The sequence below is a fragment of the Gymnogyps californianus genome, chromosome 4 (assembly GCF_018139145.2).
Source record: "Gymnogyps californianus isolate 813 chromosome 4, ASM1813914v2, whole genome shotgun sequence".
In the NCBI taxonomy this organism is placed as follows: Eukaryota; Metazoa; Chordata; class Aves; order Accipitriformes; family Cathartidae; genus Gymnogyps; species Gymnogyps californianus.
The window spans coordinates 57644155-57662424 of record NC_059474.1 but is presented as its reverse complement, the minus strand read 5'-3'; the positions used below and the strand labels follow the sequence as shown (position 1 = coordinate 57662424).

The 18270-nt window shown below is 40.6% G+C and overlaps 1 protein-coding gene across 1 annotated transcript in view; it reads right to left on the bottom strand.

The window, feature by feature from the left end:
* Positions 1 to 3263: 3263 nt before the first annotated feature.
* ARHGEF38 (Rho guanine nucleotide exchange factor 38) overlaps positions 3264 to 18270 on the bottom strand; it is a 36437-nt gene continuing 21430 nt past the window's right edge. Inside the window, exons 6-14 of the mRNA XM_050896480.1 lie at positions 14287 to 14486; positions 13637 to 13770; positions 11857 to 11961; positions 10518 to 10640; positions 7771 to 8091; positions 6061 to 6201; positions 4669 to 4867; positions 4228 to 4487; positions 3264 to 3449 (exon numbers count right to left, since the gene is read on the bottom strand). Coding sequence (XP_050752437.1) covers positions 3264 to 3449; positions 4228 to 4487; positions 4669 to 4867; positions 6061 to 6201; positions 7771 to 8091; positions 10518 to 10640; positions 11857 to 11961; positions 13637 to 13770; positions 14287 to 14486 — 1669 coding nt within the window. The remainder of the gene's footprint in view (positions 3450 to 4227; positions 4488 to 4668; positions 4868 to 6060; positions 6202 to 7770; positions 8092 to 10517; positions 10641 to 11856; positions 11962 to 13636; positions 13771 to 14286; positions 14487 to 18270) is intronic.

The window sequence follows — 18270 nt, the reverse complement described above, 5'->3', positions numbered from 1 at the left end:
ATGCAAGATCGGTCCATTAAACTGCAGCCTGTCCCTGCTTCAATCAAAATAAATTAGCTTTGTCATTAATCAGAACAAGAAAACTCTTAGAATACTGTAACCTTCTCTACGTTAAAGAAACAGCTACAAAAACATTGCATATTCTTTGGAATTTCTGGACCCCTAACATAGCTCAGTTTCTAGTATTTAAAGCACTATCTTAACAAAAATGTGTCTGAGCAAGTCTAATAAGAATTGTTGTAAATCTTCTTAATGTAGAAAGGCTTTAGATTCAAAGAGCGTCTCTTAATTTTTTGCAATTGTAGTTTGCATTCCTCTGTTTTAAACAAAAATAAAAGTTTGCAATATCTCTGTAATATCAAATGATAACAGCTAAAACTTTGAATTTCTGAAATGAAGTAAACCAATCCACCAGGGTACATAATAAAGTACTTTTTCTGGATCCCAAGTTACGAGGCTATAATAAAGTCATGTAAATTATCCCACAATATAAAAATTATTATGGGTCCTAACCATACACTGGGATTTCATATGGCCTACTAGGAGTTCCCAAGTCCCACAAAAGTTCAATGAAATGTAGATGGCCAGCCCCAGTATATTTCATCCTTCATTCCGTGTTACTTCAGGATACCAAGTGAATATTTTGGAGAGCAGCATTTGAGTACAGTTTGAGACACCTTCACAGAGCCTGATTTTTCATGGGGAATGTACCTAACACTCAAAATCAGAGCTCTCCCTATGACTCAAGCTGAGTTCTCAGAGCTAAAACTTCAGAAAACTTTTTTTCCTGGCTCCTGTCCTTAAGTAATTTCACTGTCTGAAATACAAAACTTCATCATTGTGCTTATATGACTGCATTAAGCCTATTAAGTACAATTCAGTCATTTCTAAAGCTGTTTCAACTATTGCAAAGTATAGATCATCTCCGAATACAATATTCTAAATTGTAAGACATACTGAAAAGCTTCTTGTGTGCATCTTCCCCATAATCTTAAAATATAAAAGCCAAAGCAGTGCAAGCTTAGTAGGGGAGAGTCTTTCAGTCCATTCTTCCAAGCTGATACTCCCTCTCCAAAGCTTTATTTTCTTCATTTAACTAAAGGCAAAGTTTTCTGTAAAAACAGCTGCCTCCATTAATAAAATTAATGAGAACCTTTTTTGCTTGCTATGGAAACAGTAAGATTTAAGTGCATGAGGTCACGTACAGTTAGGCAAAATAATGTGTTATCTGTTATTACTGCTCATTGGATTGCAGTAGTTCACAGAGTTTCACACACCAGTTTCTGGATGTCCATCTCAGAGAACTCGAAAAGTTTCTCTATCATACGATTTAATCCAGCACAAATTTCAGGTTCTCATCTCTGTGATCCACTGCATTCATCTTCCGAGCAAGACTGAGAACTTTCTTTACCTTTTCAGGAAAATAATATGAAAATTTGGGACACTAAAGAAAATGAAACTAGGTTCATTAGTGTAGTAAAAACTATTGTTTGCATTGACTGCCCTAACTTTTCTCATCCTTTCTTTGCTGACAGGTTATTTCCTATTACATCTCAGTAAGGGTTTTGAATCATTTCATCTTCAAACCCCACACTTCAACTATAGAAAGTAGAAACTTACAAAAAAGCTTTAGAACAATTTCTATATACCCTTGATCAGCAACACCCCCCACCTTAATTTTAATAGTGTTATCATTTTAATGGTCAGTCAGTAACAAGCAATTATGCAGCAATACAGAAAATACCTGCCAGGAGTTTACCTTCAATTACACTATCATCTGCTGCAGGCATAGTCACTTTTTTGTTTCCTTTTTGCAGTGCTTAGCACAAGAAGGTCCTCACTTATCACTAGAGGACCTAGGCATTGCTGTATTGAAATAAATTGCGATGAACACTCAGTTATCGATGGTAATAGCAATGAGATGTTGTTACATCACTATTCAGTCTAGCTCAAGTGTAGGGCACCAGCCTGACCTAAGGATCACTGTAGTCAGTGAACCTAAAGAAGTACTACTTGACATACAGATCCTTCCTTGGGATGTTTTTGTTTTCTACGCTCATTGAGGATGCAATGTGAACTATATTAACTTGTTAAAATAGCCTCGACCGTTTTGAAGATACTTTAGCAAAATACAGGGCTTTTGACTCTGAATTCTGCAAACAGAGAATCAGCTCATCGCTACATTCTTCACTGTTCAATCTAGAATCAGACACCTTGAGAATGATGATTTTTTTTTTTTCTGGAAGAGAAATTTTGATGCATCTTAAGTCCTAACTTATTCACTAGACATTATGATCCCTGTATCTGACCTAAGGAATCAGATAGGCAGTAAATATTCATTGAAAGGCACTGCTTGATTTTTTTTTTTTTTTTTTAAATCTTAATAAATTTCCCAAGTCTAATAACACAGGTTTTGTTTCACTACACAGAACTTGCACTATAAAGCAGTTAGTGTGGAGACATATGTGGAATTTCAAACCTGGGGTGCTTTCATATTGCTACAAACTGCTTCCTACCATATGAAGTAGTTGTGTAATTCTTTTGAAAATTGTAACTTCTTTATTTCACAGTACCTGTTTCTTGTGCCCCCTCTTTCCCTCCCCCCATTTCCGTATTTAACTAAACATACCTTCTTCCCTGGGACCAGCCACTGGTACCACCACATTTGGTATGTTTTAAGTTGAAATGTTTCCTACAAAAATTAAACCCTTTTTCTTTTCCCACTCCAATAATCTCCACTGAGAAAAAGGTTCATTACAAAAGTGGCTGAGGATAAAAACAGACAACCAAAAAGCTCAAGTTTTAAGACATGTCTATGTTCATCGAAGGAGCGGTTCAGGAACAATTCAGCCTGAACTACAGCATCCCTGAAGACTGAATTTGTCCTTTTCCAAGGCTAATTCTCTTCATCTTGAATATTATTTGCTAAATATCATGGAAGAAAAACATAATTTTAGCTGTGATGTGTACTTGTAGGTTGACTTTTGACGTAGGATGCTTTGACAAGAGAAAATTATGGGGTAATAGAAAAGCAAGCTCTTCAGGATGTTAATCAGAATCAGTCTTCCTGTTAAATGTTTCCTCCCTCAGGTCTTGACAAGGTGATGGCTTTTGGAGGATGGAGGTTCTCAATATCATCTGTGTGCTGTACCAGATACCAGGCTTCTGTCAATCACTTGTGAGTTTGTCTTGCTTGCTGCAAACAGTAATAGATGATTATTCTGTCTACTTCAGAGAAACTGGCTCAACGGGCCTTTCTGTTCCTAAGCGTATGTCATCTTCCCGAGATAATTAGATGGTACATATCCTTTCTGACCTTTTGCTTCTGCTAGCCACCATTCTTTATTGCCACTCAGGTCAGAAAACCGAAGTATCTTAACCTTCTGGTACTCCTGAAGACTGAGTTCCTGATCATTTCTTGCTTGAAATGCATAAACAGCATAGAAGGTCTGAAAAAGGAAAGCCACAAAAAATAAAATCTGAATTCAGAAATGTAGCCACATCTTACCCTGTCATTGTGTATTAGTATGAATTCTGTATACAGAAAATGTGCAATAATGTATACAAACCAGTACACAACTACATGGTCTGCAATTGCTAGACAGACTACAGTGAACAGGGCCAAAATAAAAAGTAGAATTGAAGGATCTGGGGAATTCTGCATGGGGAGGAACAAATCAAGCTCCGAGACCTCATCACCTTACTACGCTAGTAAGGTTTTCAGCTCACACCAAGTGCCTGTTTCTGTCACACCAAGTGGCCTTGGATTGGATGGAGAAATTTCAAACAAGGTTTCCTCAGGGAGAATCACCTTTCCTAAAGCTCCTGTACTCAAATGTGGCACACGGGTCACTTCTATGCCTTGCTGATCAGCATTGCCACAGCTTTCTTGTAAATGGTAGGTGGAAAAATCCCCCCAAACTGAGCTATTTTGCAGGTTCCTGCTCCATAGGAGAACCTTGAGGCGTTGTATGTGGGGTGGGGTAATGCAACAGTGTGTCTTCTGTGAGACAGGACTGCACTTCACCGTTTAACTGATTATCTTTTCCTACCTTGTAGCTATTTAAGAAAGGCAAAGAACAGAGGATAACAAATTCCCATGTCATACTGACAGATTAGTGCCAGCCTTTTCTGGTGTGAAAGGAAACCATTTAAATTATAAGCAGTATAATTCTAGATTTGAAACAGGAACAACAAGAAGACAGGCACAGTGTGTATCATACTTACATGCTGATCATCCATATCCTGAAAAGCATCAGTCCCTGTGCCGTTAATTGTGGGATATTCGCAGAAGTGAAGAGATGAGCTGCTGTCACTCTTCTTGTGCCCCGGACTTCTTGTGCTGCTGTCAGTAGAGGGCCGTGAAGAGACAAAGAGGCTGATATTATCAAAATCATCATCACCGAAGCTGTTTTCTGCTACATCCTTCTGCGCTTTGGCTGGATTGTAAGGCCTCAGGAAGGAGGAATACACATACCCTTTAAGGACTAGACACCAGAATAAAAAGAGAGAAAATAAACAAACAGCAAAATACTGCTAAAACCATTTCAAAACCAACCATTTTATGCAGGTGTCAGTATGACCGAGGCAAACAGATGGGGCCTGAATGAAAAGAAATCAATATCCCAAAGGGAAGCTGTTATTGGGATGTTTGTGCAGAGAACTTACTTCCTGTGTCAACAAGCCATCTGCTCGTACTTCCAAAGGGGTCCTTTTGCTCCACAACAGCCACCAGTTCTCCGTCATGTAAATCAATATCAAATTCCTGCGTGGCATTGCACTTGCGCTTAGCTTGGTATAGCAATTCTGTGCTGTATGTAGACAACAGCTTGGACCTGTGGCCTTCTGTTTGACGTGGGGATTCGAGCTGAAAAGCAAAAAAATTACTCACTGAGAATAATGCTGAGGCCATTTCTAGAGCAACAGGGATGCATAAAAACCAACGTATGCTGCAGGTGGCAACTGACCCTACATTTTTACACACAGATCAAGGAGTTACTTACACAGCTATATGTAACCAAATTTCCTTTGCATATGCAGCGAGGACCTGTCCAACTGCGATATTAATAGGTGAGAGATAAAGGGCAAGATTTTAAAGAAATGTAGGAATTTCACTAATTAAAGACCTCTTAGTCCGTCCTCTGCTCTCAGAGAGCCAGTGTTCTGTATGTGAACTGTCACTTGCTTAATTGTTCTTCCGTAGCAGTGATCTTTGAATTCCTATGTAATATCACAAAAAAAGCATAATCCAAAAATCGGCTGAGGTGTGCTAAGGTCACATAACAACTTGCATGATAAGGCATTAGGCAAAAAAAATCAGTGGTACCCAAACGGTCTGCTTTTTGTGTGAAATTACCTTGCTAAATAAGGGCAAGGTGGTATTAACTGCTGGAAGCATATTCACTCAGAGTTTGGTTAGAGGGCAGGGAGGGAGGTGCTGCACATCAGTGTGATCTTAACATACCACAGAGGCAAGAGCACATTTGCCTTACTGATGCTGAAAGGAATGCTACAGCTTCCTCAGCTTCTCCTGTAAATCTGCACTTGAGTTTTTATTTTACTGTAAACTAGACTCCTAAAAGCTCTTGAAGTGTCTGATAAGATTGGGAACCAGGGGGACACAGATTTCCTGGTGGATTTTCTGAATGTTCTGCTGTGGGGGTGTACGTATGTGCATATGTGTGTAAACACCAGCACACATAACCACAGCTGAGGATGAGGAAAATAAATGTTCTCAATTAGAAGACTAAGATGCACTGAAAGAGTATTTAACAAAAGAAGTAATCAAAGTTTACATATACAACCTTAGACTTAAAATGTGCTTAAAGACCTAAGGGTAATCAGAGATAATTTCAAGTGGATTTTCAAGATAATAACATGAAAACAGAGTGAAAAATCTTCCGAAGTTACTAGTCAATGGAACAGCTTCATTCCAACAACCTGATTCAGAGTCCCAGAGAAGAGACCAAGCCCAAACCTCTAGGTGACATAAAAATGGATTTGTTTCAAAAGAAATCAAAAGAGGATGCTTCATACACAATTTGGATGTATGGTACTCACTGGAGAAGGGACAGGTTTCTTTTTTTCCAGGCTCAATTTTCTCTCAATAAAGGTTGTACTGCTGTTTTCTTTTACAAAATTCAGCTTGTGAACCTCCTCCATCAACTGATTCTGCACTTCACAGATGCTTGAGGAAGACAGCTGCAAACACAAAGGTGGGTTAGATCTCATGAACAAAATGGTAAGGCGACTTGAGAGAGCAGATTTGGTTTAATGGGTTCAATGCTAGAAGTCAGGAAATCTGACAAGTTACTGCTATTTTCTGCAGAGCCCATAGTGTGCTAGGTACGAGAAGGAAAGGAAAGAAAAGAAAGGTCCTTGCTTAAAGAAAGTTTCTAATGATTGCTATTAGATTTAAAAGACATACTAATTTAAGTTAAATCATTAAAAAATATTCTAAACAGTGATGAAAATGAACAGCCTTGCACTTATGCTACTGAGCCACCTGCTTTCAGATGCAAATGTGCATCTCAGCAGCTATCAGAGTGGCCAATGTGCTGTAAGGCTTGGAGCAGTTTACCCTACAGCTATGTGTTTGTGCAACTGGGTGCTGCTACCAGGTTAAAAATCGTTGGGTAAGCTGAAGCTCTGTTTGTGGCACTGGATAACTGCTTTTGGTCTATGCCTAACCCCAAAATGTATTTGCTGACGTAAACAGAAAAAAGAAAAAGAAGGTAATTTTGTAGGCAGAGCCTCACAGAAAACACTCCTTGATACAACAGCTTTCAAAACATGAAATGGTCAAATTACAGGGATGCAATTTCTTCATGCAGGAAAAGCCTTCATTTTCCCATTAAACAGCACAGCTCTATGTTTTGATCCTGTCCTTGCTTTCTTAATTTTTCAGCTGTCCCTGACTATAAAGTGCTGTTTTCAAGCCTTGACGGAAAGGAATACTTCACAATTGCCCCACTACAATGTGTTTCCTATCTAGAGTCGTGCTCCAGTTCAGGTGAGTGGATTTGGATGTGCAGAAGGCGTTGTTGCAGCTGTATTTCTCGGAGGGTTCAAGTCCTCTAGGCAAAAGTACAACAAAACTGAAACACTGTAGGATTTTCACACAAATTAAGAATAATTTCTCAACTTCAAGCTTCAGGTAATGATCATAGTGCCCAGAATGAGTAGAGTGGGCTGGAGGAACCGATGCCCTTCCGTGTAGCTCAGACAGGCATCTTGGGTACTTTTGGCTACATAAGTGAAATGATTTGAACTTTTTAAAAATGCCAACACAGACAAAGCTATTTCTTGCTGCCTAGAGATCTGTCTGCAGGAGCTTCTGCAGCATATTTGGGTTTAAAAGGAACTTGCTTTTCATAGAAATCATTTCATCAGATCTCCTAACCAACCTGTGTTTTCTGGGCTACTCAGGGTAGACGCTAAGAAACAAAGACTAAAATGCTAGCAGCTGCCTCCTTTTTGCCCTACTGTAATGTTCTTGCCATTATTATCACTGTAGCAGCTGGAACAGCTGCATCAGGATCATTCTCGATGAAAAGTCCAGGCCTGACAAAACTTAAGCTCAGAACTTAACCTTTGCTGAGCTTGCAAGGAAAGAAAAACCCCAAACCTGACTGTGCTTAGCAGAACAAACAAAATCAGTGTAGCTTGTAGGTATGTGTCCTACACAACTCTAGCCAAATCATACGTAAAGAAAAAAGATATGACCATCTTAAATAAAGGCAGAGCTACACCTGTTTCTAATGTACTTACCGGAACAGGCACCACCACAGCAGAATTAGATTGAAGTGCTGCAGACATAATATTCCTGAGAAGGGTGATGAAGCAATGCAGGCAGTTCAACACAATCTTTTTGGCTGCTCTGTTGAATACCTGAAGTTCTTCCACTAACTGTGCATTTAGAGCTTCATAGTCTTTCTTTGCCAGGTCTAGCTCTTCTCCTGTTGACCTCTGAAGGTAGCTGTCGTAGTCCAACAACTTGTCATAGCGCTTCTGGATGAGCTTCTGTGGGCCTGAAAACAAGGCTTGTAGTGCTGAGAGAGGAGTCAAAACAAGCTTGTCCAGCTGAGCCATCTGGAAAGGTATAAAACAGACCTACTTATTACTTTATTCATACAGTTCTTCAGAACCAGTAACAGGTTAAGCCTGACGGCAGCCTGTCAAGCAATCTGTTAATTACTCTTCATAAAGCATTGCTGTCAGAGGCAGCTTCAAGCAGGGTCTAGCATGAGTTAGAATCTCCTTCATAACATTGCAAAGGAGAGGTAACAGTTGTGCAGCTTGAAGTGTCTGGTAATGGTAATGGTCCCTTGGAGCATGCAGCCTGCGGTACTGCCCTTAGTGTGTTACCACTGAGGAAAAGCTGGGCAAGGATCAGTGAAGTGGTCCATAAAACTGGGATTTCCATAATTAGAAGGCCCCTGCCAATACACAGTCCAGAGGCAATGAGGTCTTGTTAAATGGCAGTCTTGCAGTCTTGAATGCTCTCAAAGCTTTTTTTTTTTTTCCCCCTGGAAACAGCTGTAACTCAATTCCTGTTTAAGCAAACACAAACAATCACTTGATTTGATTAAATTATGTTATGCTTGTTGGTTTTATCTCTGGTAATCAACAAAATTAGACACCTGGTAAAAAACCAAAGTCTTTCTCAGACTTTTCCATTAGTGTCTAATTGTCTCAAGGGATTAATATTGCATGAAATAAAATTTATTTTTGTAAGTCACTTGTTCAAATACAGCACAGGCTTGTAGTGAGTGAAACTTATCATCATATTAAAGCTCTTGGACGTTCTATGTGAATTAAGTTGTTGGGCTGAACGTGAGAATAAAAGAGCAGCTGTCCCTTTACCCTCCATAACACACCACAGTTGAGGACAGATCCATTTTAGCACCAGAATTGCTCTCCCAAGGCCAAGATGATGTACACTGGCTAGATAGTTCCTACTTCATTTCCACCTGAAAAACTGGGCTGTGTTTAGCGAACCAATTTTTGATGCATTAAGAAAACAATTTTTCCAAACTGCTGGACCTGATTTCTGGAAATGAAGAGACTATTGTGGATTCCTGCTCTAAGTTTTTCCCTAAAATATAATGAGAGAGGAAGGTATTCATTATTGACAAATGCACAAAGGAAAACAAAATCAACCTGAGCCCATTGCCGAGATCTCCATTGATAATACCCTTTCAGGAAAACATGTGAAGAACACTATGGGTTTCTCAGTGAGAACATCTACTCATCGTGCAATGTCAGGACAAAAGGTTTTTTTTAAAAAAACTTATACATAGGATGGAGAATCCTTGTAATTTTGTAAATCCAGGACACAGAAATAAATAGATAATAAGTAGAAATCAACATGGTTAATAACAATGTCCACAGTTAAAACAAATAAGATTAAGATTTCTTTTTTTTTAAATTACATAGACCTTCAGAATAGCTGGGTCATGAGCCAATAGGAGTTACAAAATTTTTTCTGAAAAAAAATTTTCTGTTTCATCTATTGTGGAATTGCTTCTGCTTTTCTTTGATGTTTCTGAATATGAGGGCATCTTCCATACTGGACACACTCACCACTGCAATGGTAGAGGGTACTCTTCTGCACTTTATGCACTCATTCATTGTAAAGACATTGAAAATATCTTTCTGATTATTGATATTAATTTTTGAGATTCTTTTCAAATGCAGGAACTTCAAAGGAAAGGAAATACATCTTGTGTCCCTGTCATTATCTGGGAGGATGTGGTCTGTCAAAAATCCTTCTGTTTCTTGGCAGACTCTGTCTTCAGTGTTTTGGAAAGGATTGGATGGCAATATTTTAGTCAGCACAAACCTAGGAAGGTATAAGAAAACCTCCACCTCTGAATTTTTCCAGCTTGAGCAACTGTTTGAAGAAGCAGCCTGCCCCATTTTGAAGAGACATTTTAGTCTATCTTAGTAGAGCCAGGCATTAGAGTTCATCTGGACCCTGAAAGCAAGAGACTAGTTGAAAAACTATTACCTTTTTTATCAATTGCTTTTTAATTCCTATGGGCTATATTCAGATTTTTCATGGTTTCCCTATATGAAGGATAGTAACTTACTTGAAAAGGTAATAAAGCTGAGATTTTCACAGATCTATCATTCCAGGAGCTAATAGTTCATGAGCACAACAAAGATCACAAAAGTCACTCTAAAACCGCAAGTGTTGGTAACAAAAGTAGCAAAGCAAAGATCTGCTGCTCTTGTCTGAAGCTCAGGTGAAATGTGCAAATTTAACACACAGATTTTAGTTTAAACCCAGGAATTTAGCTTGAGAAGTTTTCTTTAGCTCTTCTAGGGAAAGCACAGTGCACTTACACTGATTTTTATCTTATTTCTTACAGAAACTCAACCAAAAAACCCACTCATCTTTCCCAATGGATTCCTAAGGTTTTTTGCTCTTTTCTGTCCTAGTCTTCCTCACATACACCTGTTTTCTCACACATACAGACAGCTGTGTAACACTGGACATTGCATAAACTTACAAGGTCTTCACAGAGATTTGCAGTGGTGTTCCGTTTTTTCAAACAGTTGTTGACTTCGTCATCTTTGTCTTGCAAGATTTCCTGCAGCTCAATTATATTCTGTGCAGCCAGATGTATAGAATCCTAAATGGGAAGATGGTAGGAAGGTGGAACTCTTTTATGATCTGTTTTAATATACTGCATTCACTCATGCAGATACTGCAATAATACTGATGGAATCAGAAATATTTTCCATCTCTGACACCTGTGCAGTTTCTGCACAGTTTCCAGCCATTGTGGGATTGTTTACTGTGATAATATTTTCCTGTGTTTTGTCTATTTTCAATGTAAACTATTTAAGAATCAAGTTGTTAACGTTCAACTGAAAAAATTGTGCCCCAACCTAATGAACGTCCCACTGGAAGTCAGCTACTCATCAGCAAGAATCCAGCTCAAGACCCATGCACTCTCAGAGGCCTCTTTTGGAGGACTAACTAGGACTACAGTGATCTATTTCACTTACTCTGAATTTTAATCTTAATGAAGTGTGCATCCGTTTGGATAAGGAACTGTCAACACCATTCCAGGCAACAACCCTTGTCAGCTGAGCTCATCATTGGCCTTCCCCTGTTTGCTGAACCAAAGGAGGTGCGTTTGCGATAAGCTTTGGCCAGCTGGCTACTGATCTTACCTACCTCTCAACAACCTTCATGTCCGGTTTGGGCACACTTACACTTTGAAGGGCCTCATGCCATCTACAGAGTTGGCAAGTCATCCATGAGAGGGAAAAGTTGGTAAGTTACAAGCCAACCCACATCTTCAGAGAGGAGGATTAAAGCAAAGACATTTACAGCACTTGAGCACTCTACATCTAATGCTAGCCCTCAACACAACCTAGCAACAGGACAGAGGAAGGAGCCCTCACATCCAAAATATGTATTTTAGAACATTTTAATTCATGTGGCTGCAACTCAGTTCTTCCATTTTTAATGAGAAGCAGTTGGTGCTCCACTGCAGCAGATGTGCATGACCCACATGATGCCTTCACACAGTGATTGAAGGTCATAACCGTGCCACCACAGAGCACCTTCTTTTCTGCACTACATCCATGGGTCTCCATAGAGCCTGCTTGCGTAAGGGGAAAGGTGCGTAAGGGGAAAGGTGCAGAAGTGTGGGCTTCAAAACTTCTTTGCCATGGGCTCAGTAATGCAGCAGCAGCACAGCTCATTTATTTAATACTGTGATGTAGACAGGCCTGCTTATAGATAATTTGGTGTTGCCTAACCAGTGGCAGAAATCTGTGTTAAACTGGTTATGGACATGGTTTGTGGCCACGGATTTCAAAAAGGCCTGTACCCACCTGTAGATGTTGCGAGGAGAGTGAAATGTTCTTCACGCACAATTTCACAGTCTTCTCTAAACTTCGAAACAATTTTTCTTCCTTATTAAAAGTTTGATCTTTCACCTGAAATAGATGTTTGCACTGTTATTTTGGCAGCCCAAAAGAGCCTGGCTAATGAAAGAAATGTCCGGAGCACTGCTGGAAAAATCCCAAACCTTCCCTGAACTCCTCCCTTTGAAAACAGAACAGATCGGCCCCTAATTCTCCCAAGCTCCAGTTTTAATCACAGAAAAATCTAAGGCACAGGGCAACATGACAGAGAATTTAATTTTTAATCCTTGTGGAAGCAGAGAGTTGCTTTATTACAAGCACACCTACGTGTGCCAATAAAACTCTTCATTTTCTGTATATTTTTGCTCAATTTGAGGAAACAATGGTGACAATTGTAAGATATTTTTATGTCATGGCATTACTTCCCTGGGTGCTTATTGTGGGTGATGGGGAGCTTTCCCCCAGGCAGGCTGTAGGTGGAGCTGTTACCTCTAGAGCTATGCCACCTCTTCAGCTAGAAACCTCAGCAGCTGGAAATAGGCTTGTACTAACTTTTTATGCTAGCAGAAAAAACCCTGAAAATACGTTTATTTCTGCCTACCTTTTACTTGAGAGATTTGAGAAATCTCAAGTCTCGTTTTCAGTGGTCTTGCTGTAAGGGTCACAGCGTGTTTCAGAGATGTGAATTGGGAACTTTCTTAGTCTAATTAAGCAGGAGAGAGGGCTGAATATTTAACAGATGTATCCTGGTTCTAAAATGATTCTGAAATGTTTTAAGCTTAATTAAAAAACAAAACCAAAAAAACATAAAACAGAAGCTTCTAAAGAAAAAAAAAAGAAAAATCACATCTCCTCTTAATCAAATTTAATTCCCTGTTTTTCTCTGATTTTATAGCCTTGCTGGTGTCCCATTCTGAATACAAAAATTTCCACTGTACAAATAAATGAACAGAAAAAATAAATGTGGGTATTTTGCATCAGAGAAAGGGGGAAACCACTGATAAAAAACAAAACAGGAAAGAACAGCACATATCTTGTAAGGTCACACCTAGAAAGGCAAGTGACCTTATATGATCAGCCATCTCATGCAGTGAGGTGCACTGGATATCATTTTCAAGGTCAGCTGTAATTGATTTTCTTTGAGATTTAGATTTAAGCTTTCCTGAAAATGTCTGTCCTGCTAGGTTTTGAATTACAACCTCGAAATTATGAAGGAGCGTTTTATTTTTGGCCACCCAACACCCATCGGACTTATCACAGGGTTCTTTGCCTCTGGTATTTTTGATGGTTCCAGGTCCTTACACATGTAGAGGCAAACCCCATGGCCTTTCCTAATCAGAAGTATTGCTCGTCTTCCTTGGTGGGTTCAGAACCTGAATGTTACGATGCGGAGCAAGACGGACTGAACACGTTCTCAGCACCAACAATAACTATTGCCAGTCTATCCGCAAAGCGCTGACCTCAAGCCGAGTTTCACTAAACTACCAGTCACTTCCTCTCTGCTGAAGATCAGAAGTTTGAGAAACTCTTAGATAAAAAAGGAAAAGGTGGAGAACACATTACGTTATTTTCTATTTCAATCACAAAGATCTTTCCTGTCTTCTGTGACAGTCAGAAAATTACTTTATAAATGATGCAGAAAAAAAGCAACACCAGAAACTCCATTTTGAACATGTTTTAAAAAATGCCCAGTGCAAAAGCAGAACTGAAGCTGTCAGTGCAAATCTGCAGTTGGATGAATAAGTACCTGAGGTTCTCCCCCTGTCAGTATTTTCAGATGGCTGGTGACCCTCTTGGATTTCTTGCTAATGGAGTGGATATTCAGTCGGGAAAACTTTTCTTTAAGGGTTTCATCATCATCATTCCTCTTATACTTCAGCACTGCAGACAGAGAATTTCATGACACTAATAATCTGTATTCGCAGGGCTTTTCACAGGGACGGGCACACAAATATGAAACCATTTGAGAGCAGACACTTTGATGTCACTTTCTGTAATCTTGTGTGAAAATGCTTGAGATGATGAGAACCCTGTTATCAACGTTAGCCTTGGGAAGAGTGAAGTTAGGGTTTCAACGTGACAAGTCTATAAGAAATATTGCTATTACTGTATCTTAACTATTATCAGTGTTTGCAACTGCATTACGGACAATGAACATGGATATAACATGAATCCTTTCATCATTTTCATATTTCTGGAGTTACCAGTCAGAGAACATAGCTGGCTGAGGACAAGTGACATTAAGGCATCTGTTGCCTTCTTGAAACCCAGCGTATTACACAACTTGGGTAGCACCAGCCAAAACTGTTGTAGTGATATGACTGGAGTTGAAACCTCTCTTGTAATTGCTAGCCCAAACCTACAAAGACAGAAGAACTTACTTTGCCTTTTTCTTACCTAAATCTTTCCTCCTTTTAAGTTCATTGATGTTCACATTAATGTTTTTCATAGCAAAAAGGGCATCCTGTAGCGCCTTGTGGTCAGGGTGAGAAGCAGGAGTTGAATTCAAGAGTTCACAGAGTAACAAGGGATATTTCATCACCCGTTGCACTGGTTTGATCATCAGGGATCCCATGTCCATTAGATTTGGCTTTCCTCTATAATTTATACAAAAAAAATTGTCACATAAGGAGAAACTTCTTGAAGACAAAAACTTATTATTATTTCTGTCTAGTCATTGAAGCTGCTGCCTTTTATATCCTTCAGTGAGCTTTCAACTACAGAAAATATCAAAACCAGAGCAGTGCTTTGCACTGAGTTATAAAAGTGCAATTATCACTTAAGTCAAAAAATAAAAATACATCTGTCAGGGAACAGGGGCCGCTGTAAACGAAACCCTCCTCTCGCCCCCTCACTGAGAAATACACACCGGGCCCAAGTTTTCTGTATTTTCAGCAACCTACCAGACTACTGCTTAGACATTACCTCTGAAACTGTCCCACTCAGTCTGAGGGCGCATGTGGTACAACTTACACACAACACCCAAGAAGGGAGATGTAGGTGGAAGAACAAATAACAGGAAGTTTGAGAAACACATGTGAGCGGGGCTATTACATCCTGCTCTGGCCCCTCAGGCTTAAAATTGCAACATCTCCCTGCTGCGAGCAACTGGGATGCCTGTTCACAGCTGCATCCCGTCGCACAACATCTCTCAACTCGCCACAGTGACCCTTAAGCTTTACTGTCTTTTTACCTGTAGTTTTTTTTGCTGGCTGCATGTAGATTATTTCTAATGATGCCTGAGCTTCTGAAGGGTACCAGATCTGGCCTGGGGAAACGCTGAACGTACAGGATGTTCACTCAGGCTTGATCCAACCTGCTGGAAGTCACCTTACATGAAGGCAAAGCAAGCAGCTGCCCAGGGTGGCAGAAGGATGAGGGTAGGAAAGTCACATCTTCCAGCATGGGCACAGAGACCCTCTGCGGCTCCAGGCTTGATCCCCACTGGCTCAGCAAGGGCAGCAGAGCAGCTTCCCCAGGCACCCGAGCGGCTCAGGCCATCAAGGCACCCTGAGCTCTCTGGTCCCCATGCAAGGGAGTTACCAGCCAGCTGAATTCATGCTCCAGCCCCACTCCGGACAAAAGCCTTTGCTCACACTCTCTAGTCTTGAAGGGGAGAGGCTATGTAGTTTGCAGGCTGTCACAACAGCCTGGAAGAAAACAGGGAAGGGCAGGACCAAGACACACGTGCCTTCATTACCTTCCATGTAGCTAGTAGAAACATGGAGTCTCCCCAGAGTAAGTAACACCAGGTGGCCAAGCCCTAAGGCCAGGGCTAGCCACTGCTGAGGCTCCAGCAGCAGGACAGATATTTCCATTGTCTCTCCTCATTACAGCATGCTCCTGAGCAAACCAGGCAACGCTCTAGCATCAGTGCTGGCACGAACTACCTGTGACTCACAGACCTCCCCTTTGTAACTGAGCGTGAGCTGTTGGTAACAGTGTGAAAGGCAGTAAAGCAGAGCAAGCTTTCCATTTGCATGCCTGAAAAGGCTGCTTTGGATGGGAAAAGGTTGTTTGACGTTAACTATGCAAGAGTTAATGCTAGGCAAAGAAGGATTTCTGCATATGGAAAGATGGAATAACACAATGTAGAAGGAAAGTACAAAAACCAGGGAACAGCCACTTGGTTTTGCAGACTGACATCTATTGTTTTGTGCAGCAGAAAGAGTCAAAGAGAAAAAAAAAAGCTTTCATTCCCACTTTTATATGTATAAAATGTACAAGAGCCAATCCTTACCGCTGACTAATTAACTAACAATTTGAATGCCTTTGAGAAGAGACATCTGCATATTTAAACCATCTCTCTCGCACAGGCATTATCTGTAAAAAAGTTCTGCATGAAAAAAAATTAACAGTAGATGCCTTTTAAGGCTTCTTGATGTCCCCAAACCTTCTCATCATTTCAATTCCCCTCATTTCCCCTGTATCCTACATTACATATAGAGAGCTATTTTCGCTTCTTTCAGCTTCTGGCAGCCACAATGAAAAAAAAAAAAAATCTTAAATTGTTATTGTTTTCTCTGAAAAACCCCATGAATGCAAATCTATAAAAGCTGCCTCATGAATGGAAAAATCTTCAAGTGTCTTCTCTTTATATAGTTGCACTTTGGACAGCTGCCCAAGTGATAAACAGCCCTCTGTTCGCATATCTGCATGACACAGTCTTGCAATATGGTTCGAGAGATAGTAGGTTTGTTATAAGATAATGACTCCCTGGGGCACTAAATGCCACAAAGTTCAACTCATCTAATTCTCCCCAGCAAGATTAGCTGATGATAGCCACTCTCCCCGGACAAGTCCCATTTGCGATGCGCCCTGTTAGGACGCACCCGGCCGCCGGGCAGGACATGGCCTTGCCACACGACTGAAACAGGCGAGTAACGGCTTGTGACATCTATTGTGCAGAAAATGAAGTTGATAATTCATTTGTGATGCTACTTCAGCCTTCCCCCCATGTTATTGTGAATTTAGCAAGTGTTCTAGGTCATACGTAGCTGTACTAATCTCATTGCAAATTATTACCATAGCTCTGCAGTAAATGCAGCTGGCTTAACTGCAGTGAGCTTCACAGCATACCCTTCCTCCCTCCTCCCAACAAAACAAAGTCACAAATGCAGGAAGATTCCCGCCTGTTTAAAAAACACATGGTGGTGAGCTATGCAAAGAGAGGTGATTCAGGATTTAGTTTCATTTGCTCTCATTACGCAGCAACCAGGTCCAGTGGCAAACACGATAGCCAGTGTGGTACAGCAGGGCTGAGGCTGGTGTCATATTCAGCTTGGCAGTTTTGAAATGGTGTGCAGGCATCACAGGCTGCAGCACGACTTAAAGTCTCGGGCTTCATGGTTTCCTGTGCGCAAGTTCATTTTAGTACAAGACATGTAGGGCAAATAATTCACTGTGCCATAAGACTCTCATGCGAACCCAGGGAATTCACTGAGGCTGCACAGTTGTTAAGCCAAGCAGAATTTAACCTATCGAGCTGCTAGCAAAGGGCAGCACTGTCTGGTATTTATGTAATTGTTTTCTTGATCATGCTTGAATGAAAAGCAATCTGGGAGCAGCAACATCACAGACCATTTGGGGTGAGTTACACTGTATTTTCCAGTTCAACGTTAACCAGATTTTTGGGCACGGTCCTGCCCAAGGGCTGCTGAGACTCTGCAACCTCTAAGCCGAGTTGCAGGTGATGGCATTTCTGAGTGCCCTGCCAGTCAGCGGGGAAGGCAAACACCACCACATCGTGCAAGGTAGCCAAGCTCAAGGAGGGTCTCACAGCTAAACGTGGCTCATTGCACTCTGCACAGCTTTATAAGAGCCAGTTTAAACTCAGAAAGTGAGGTGTATCCTACACTCCACTGGAAACTGTTTGAAGGCAAAAACTAGGCATTCATTTCTGATAGCATTACACAAGGCAGAGCAGCCAGTCTTGCACTATTTCTATATGCATCGCTGTCTCACATGATCTTATTGTGACTCTGGATATTTTGTTCCTCTTGGAGCCCTGCTCCTTGGGAGACAGGAGTATACAAGAACGTCCCTTATCAAAACAAAATGCAGAAGAACTATTTCCTATCATAGCTTGAAAACCCCAACTGTAGAATTTCAACATGCAAATCCTTCAAAGTGTATTTTACACTGATTTTATTTATGATGTGTGATTGACTGACTAACAAATTCTCTGACTTCACAGGTGTTCCTCTCTACCAATACGGAGCACACTTGCTCTTCTTTTCTCTCTTAACATTTCTGTCTGGGGTTGTAATCATTTTCTTCAGTTGAGCTACCCCCTCCTCTGACCTCTCCCTGCAGGTAACTTCAGGAGATGCTGCATGTCAATGATCCCAACCTGCTGGATGTCCAGAAACTGCAGCTGTG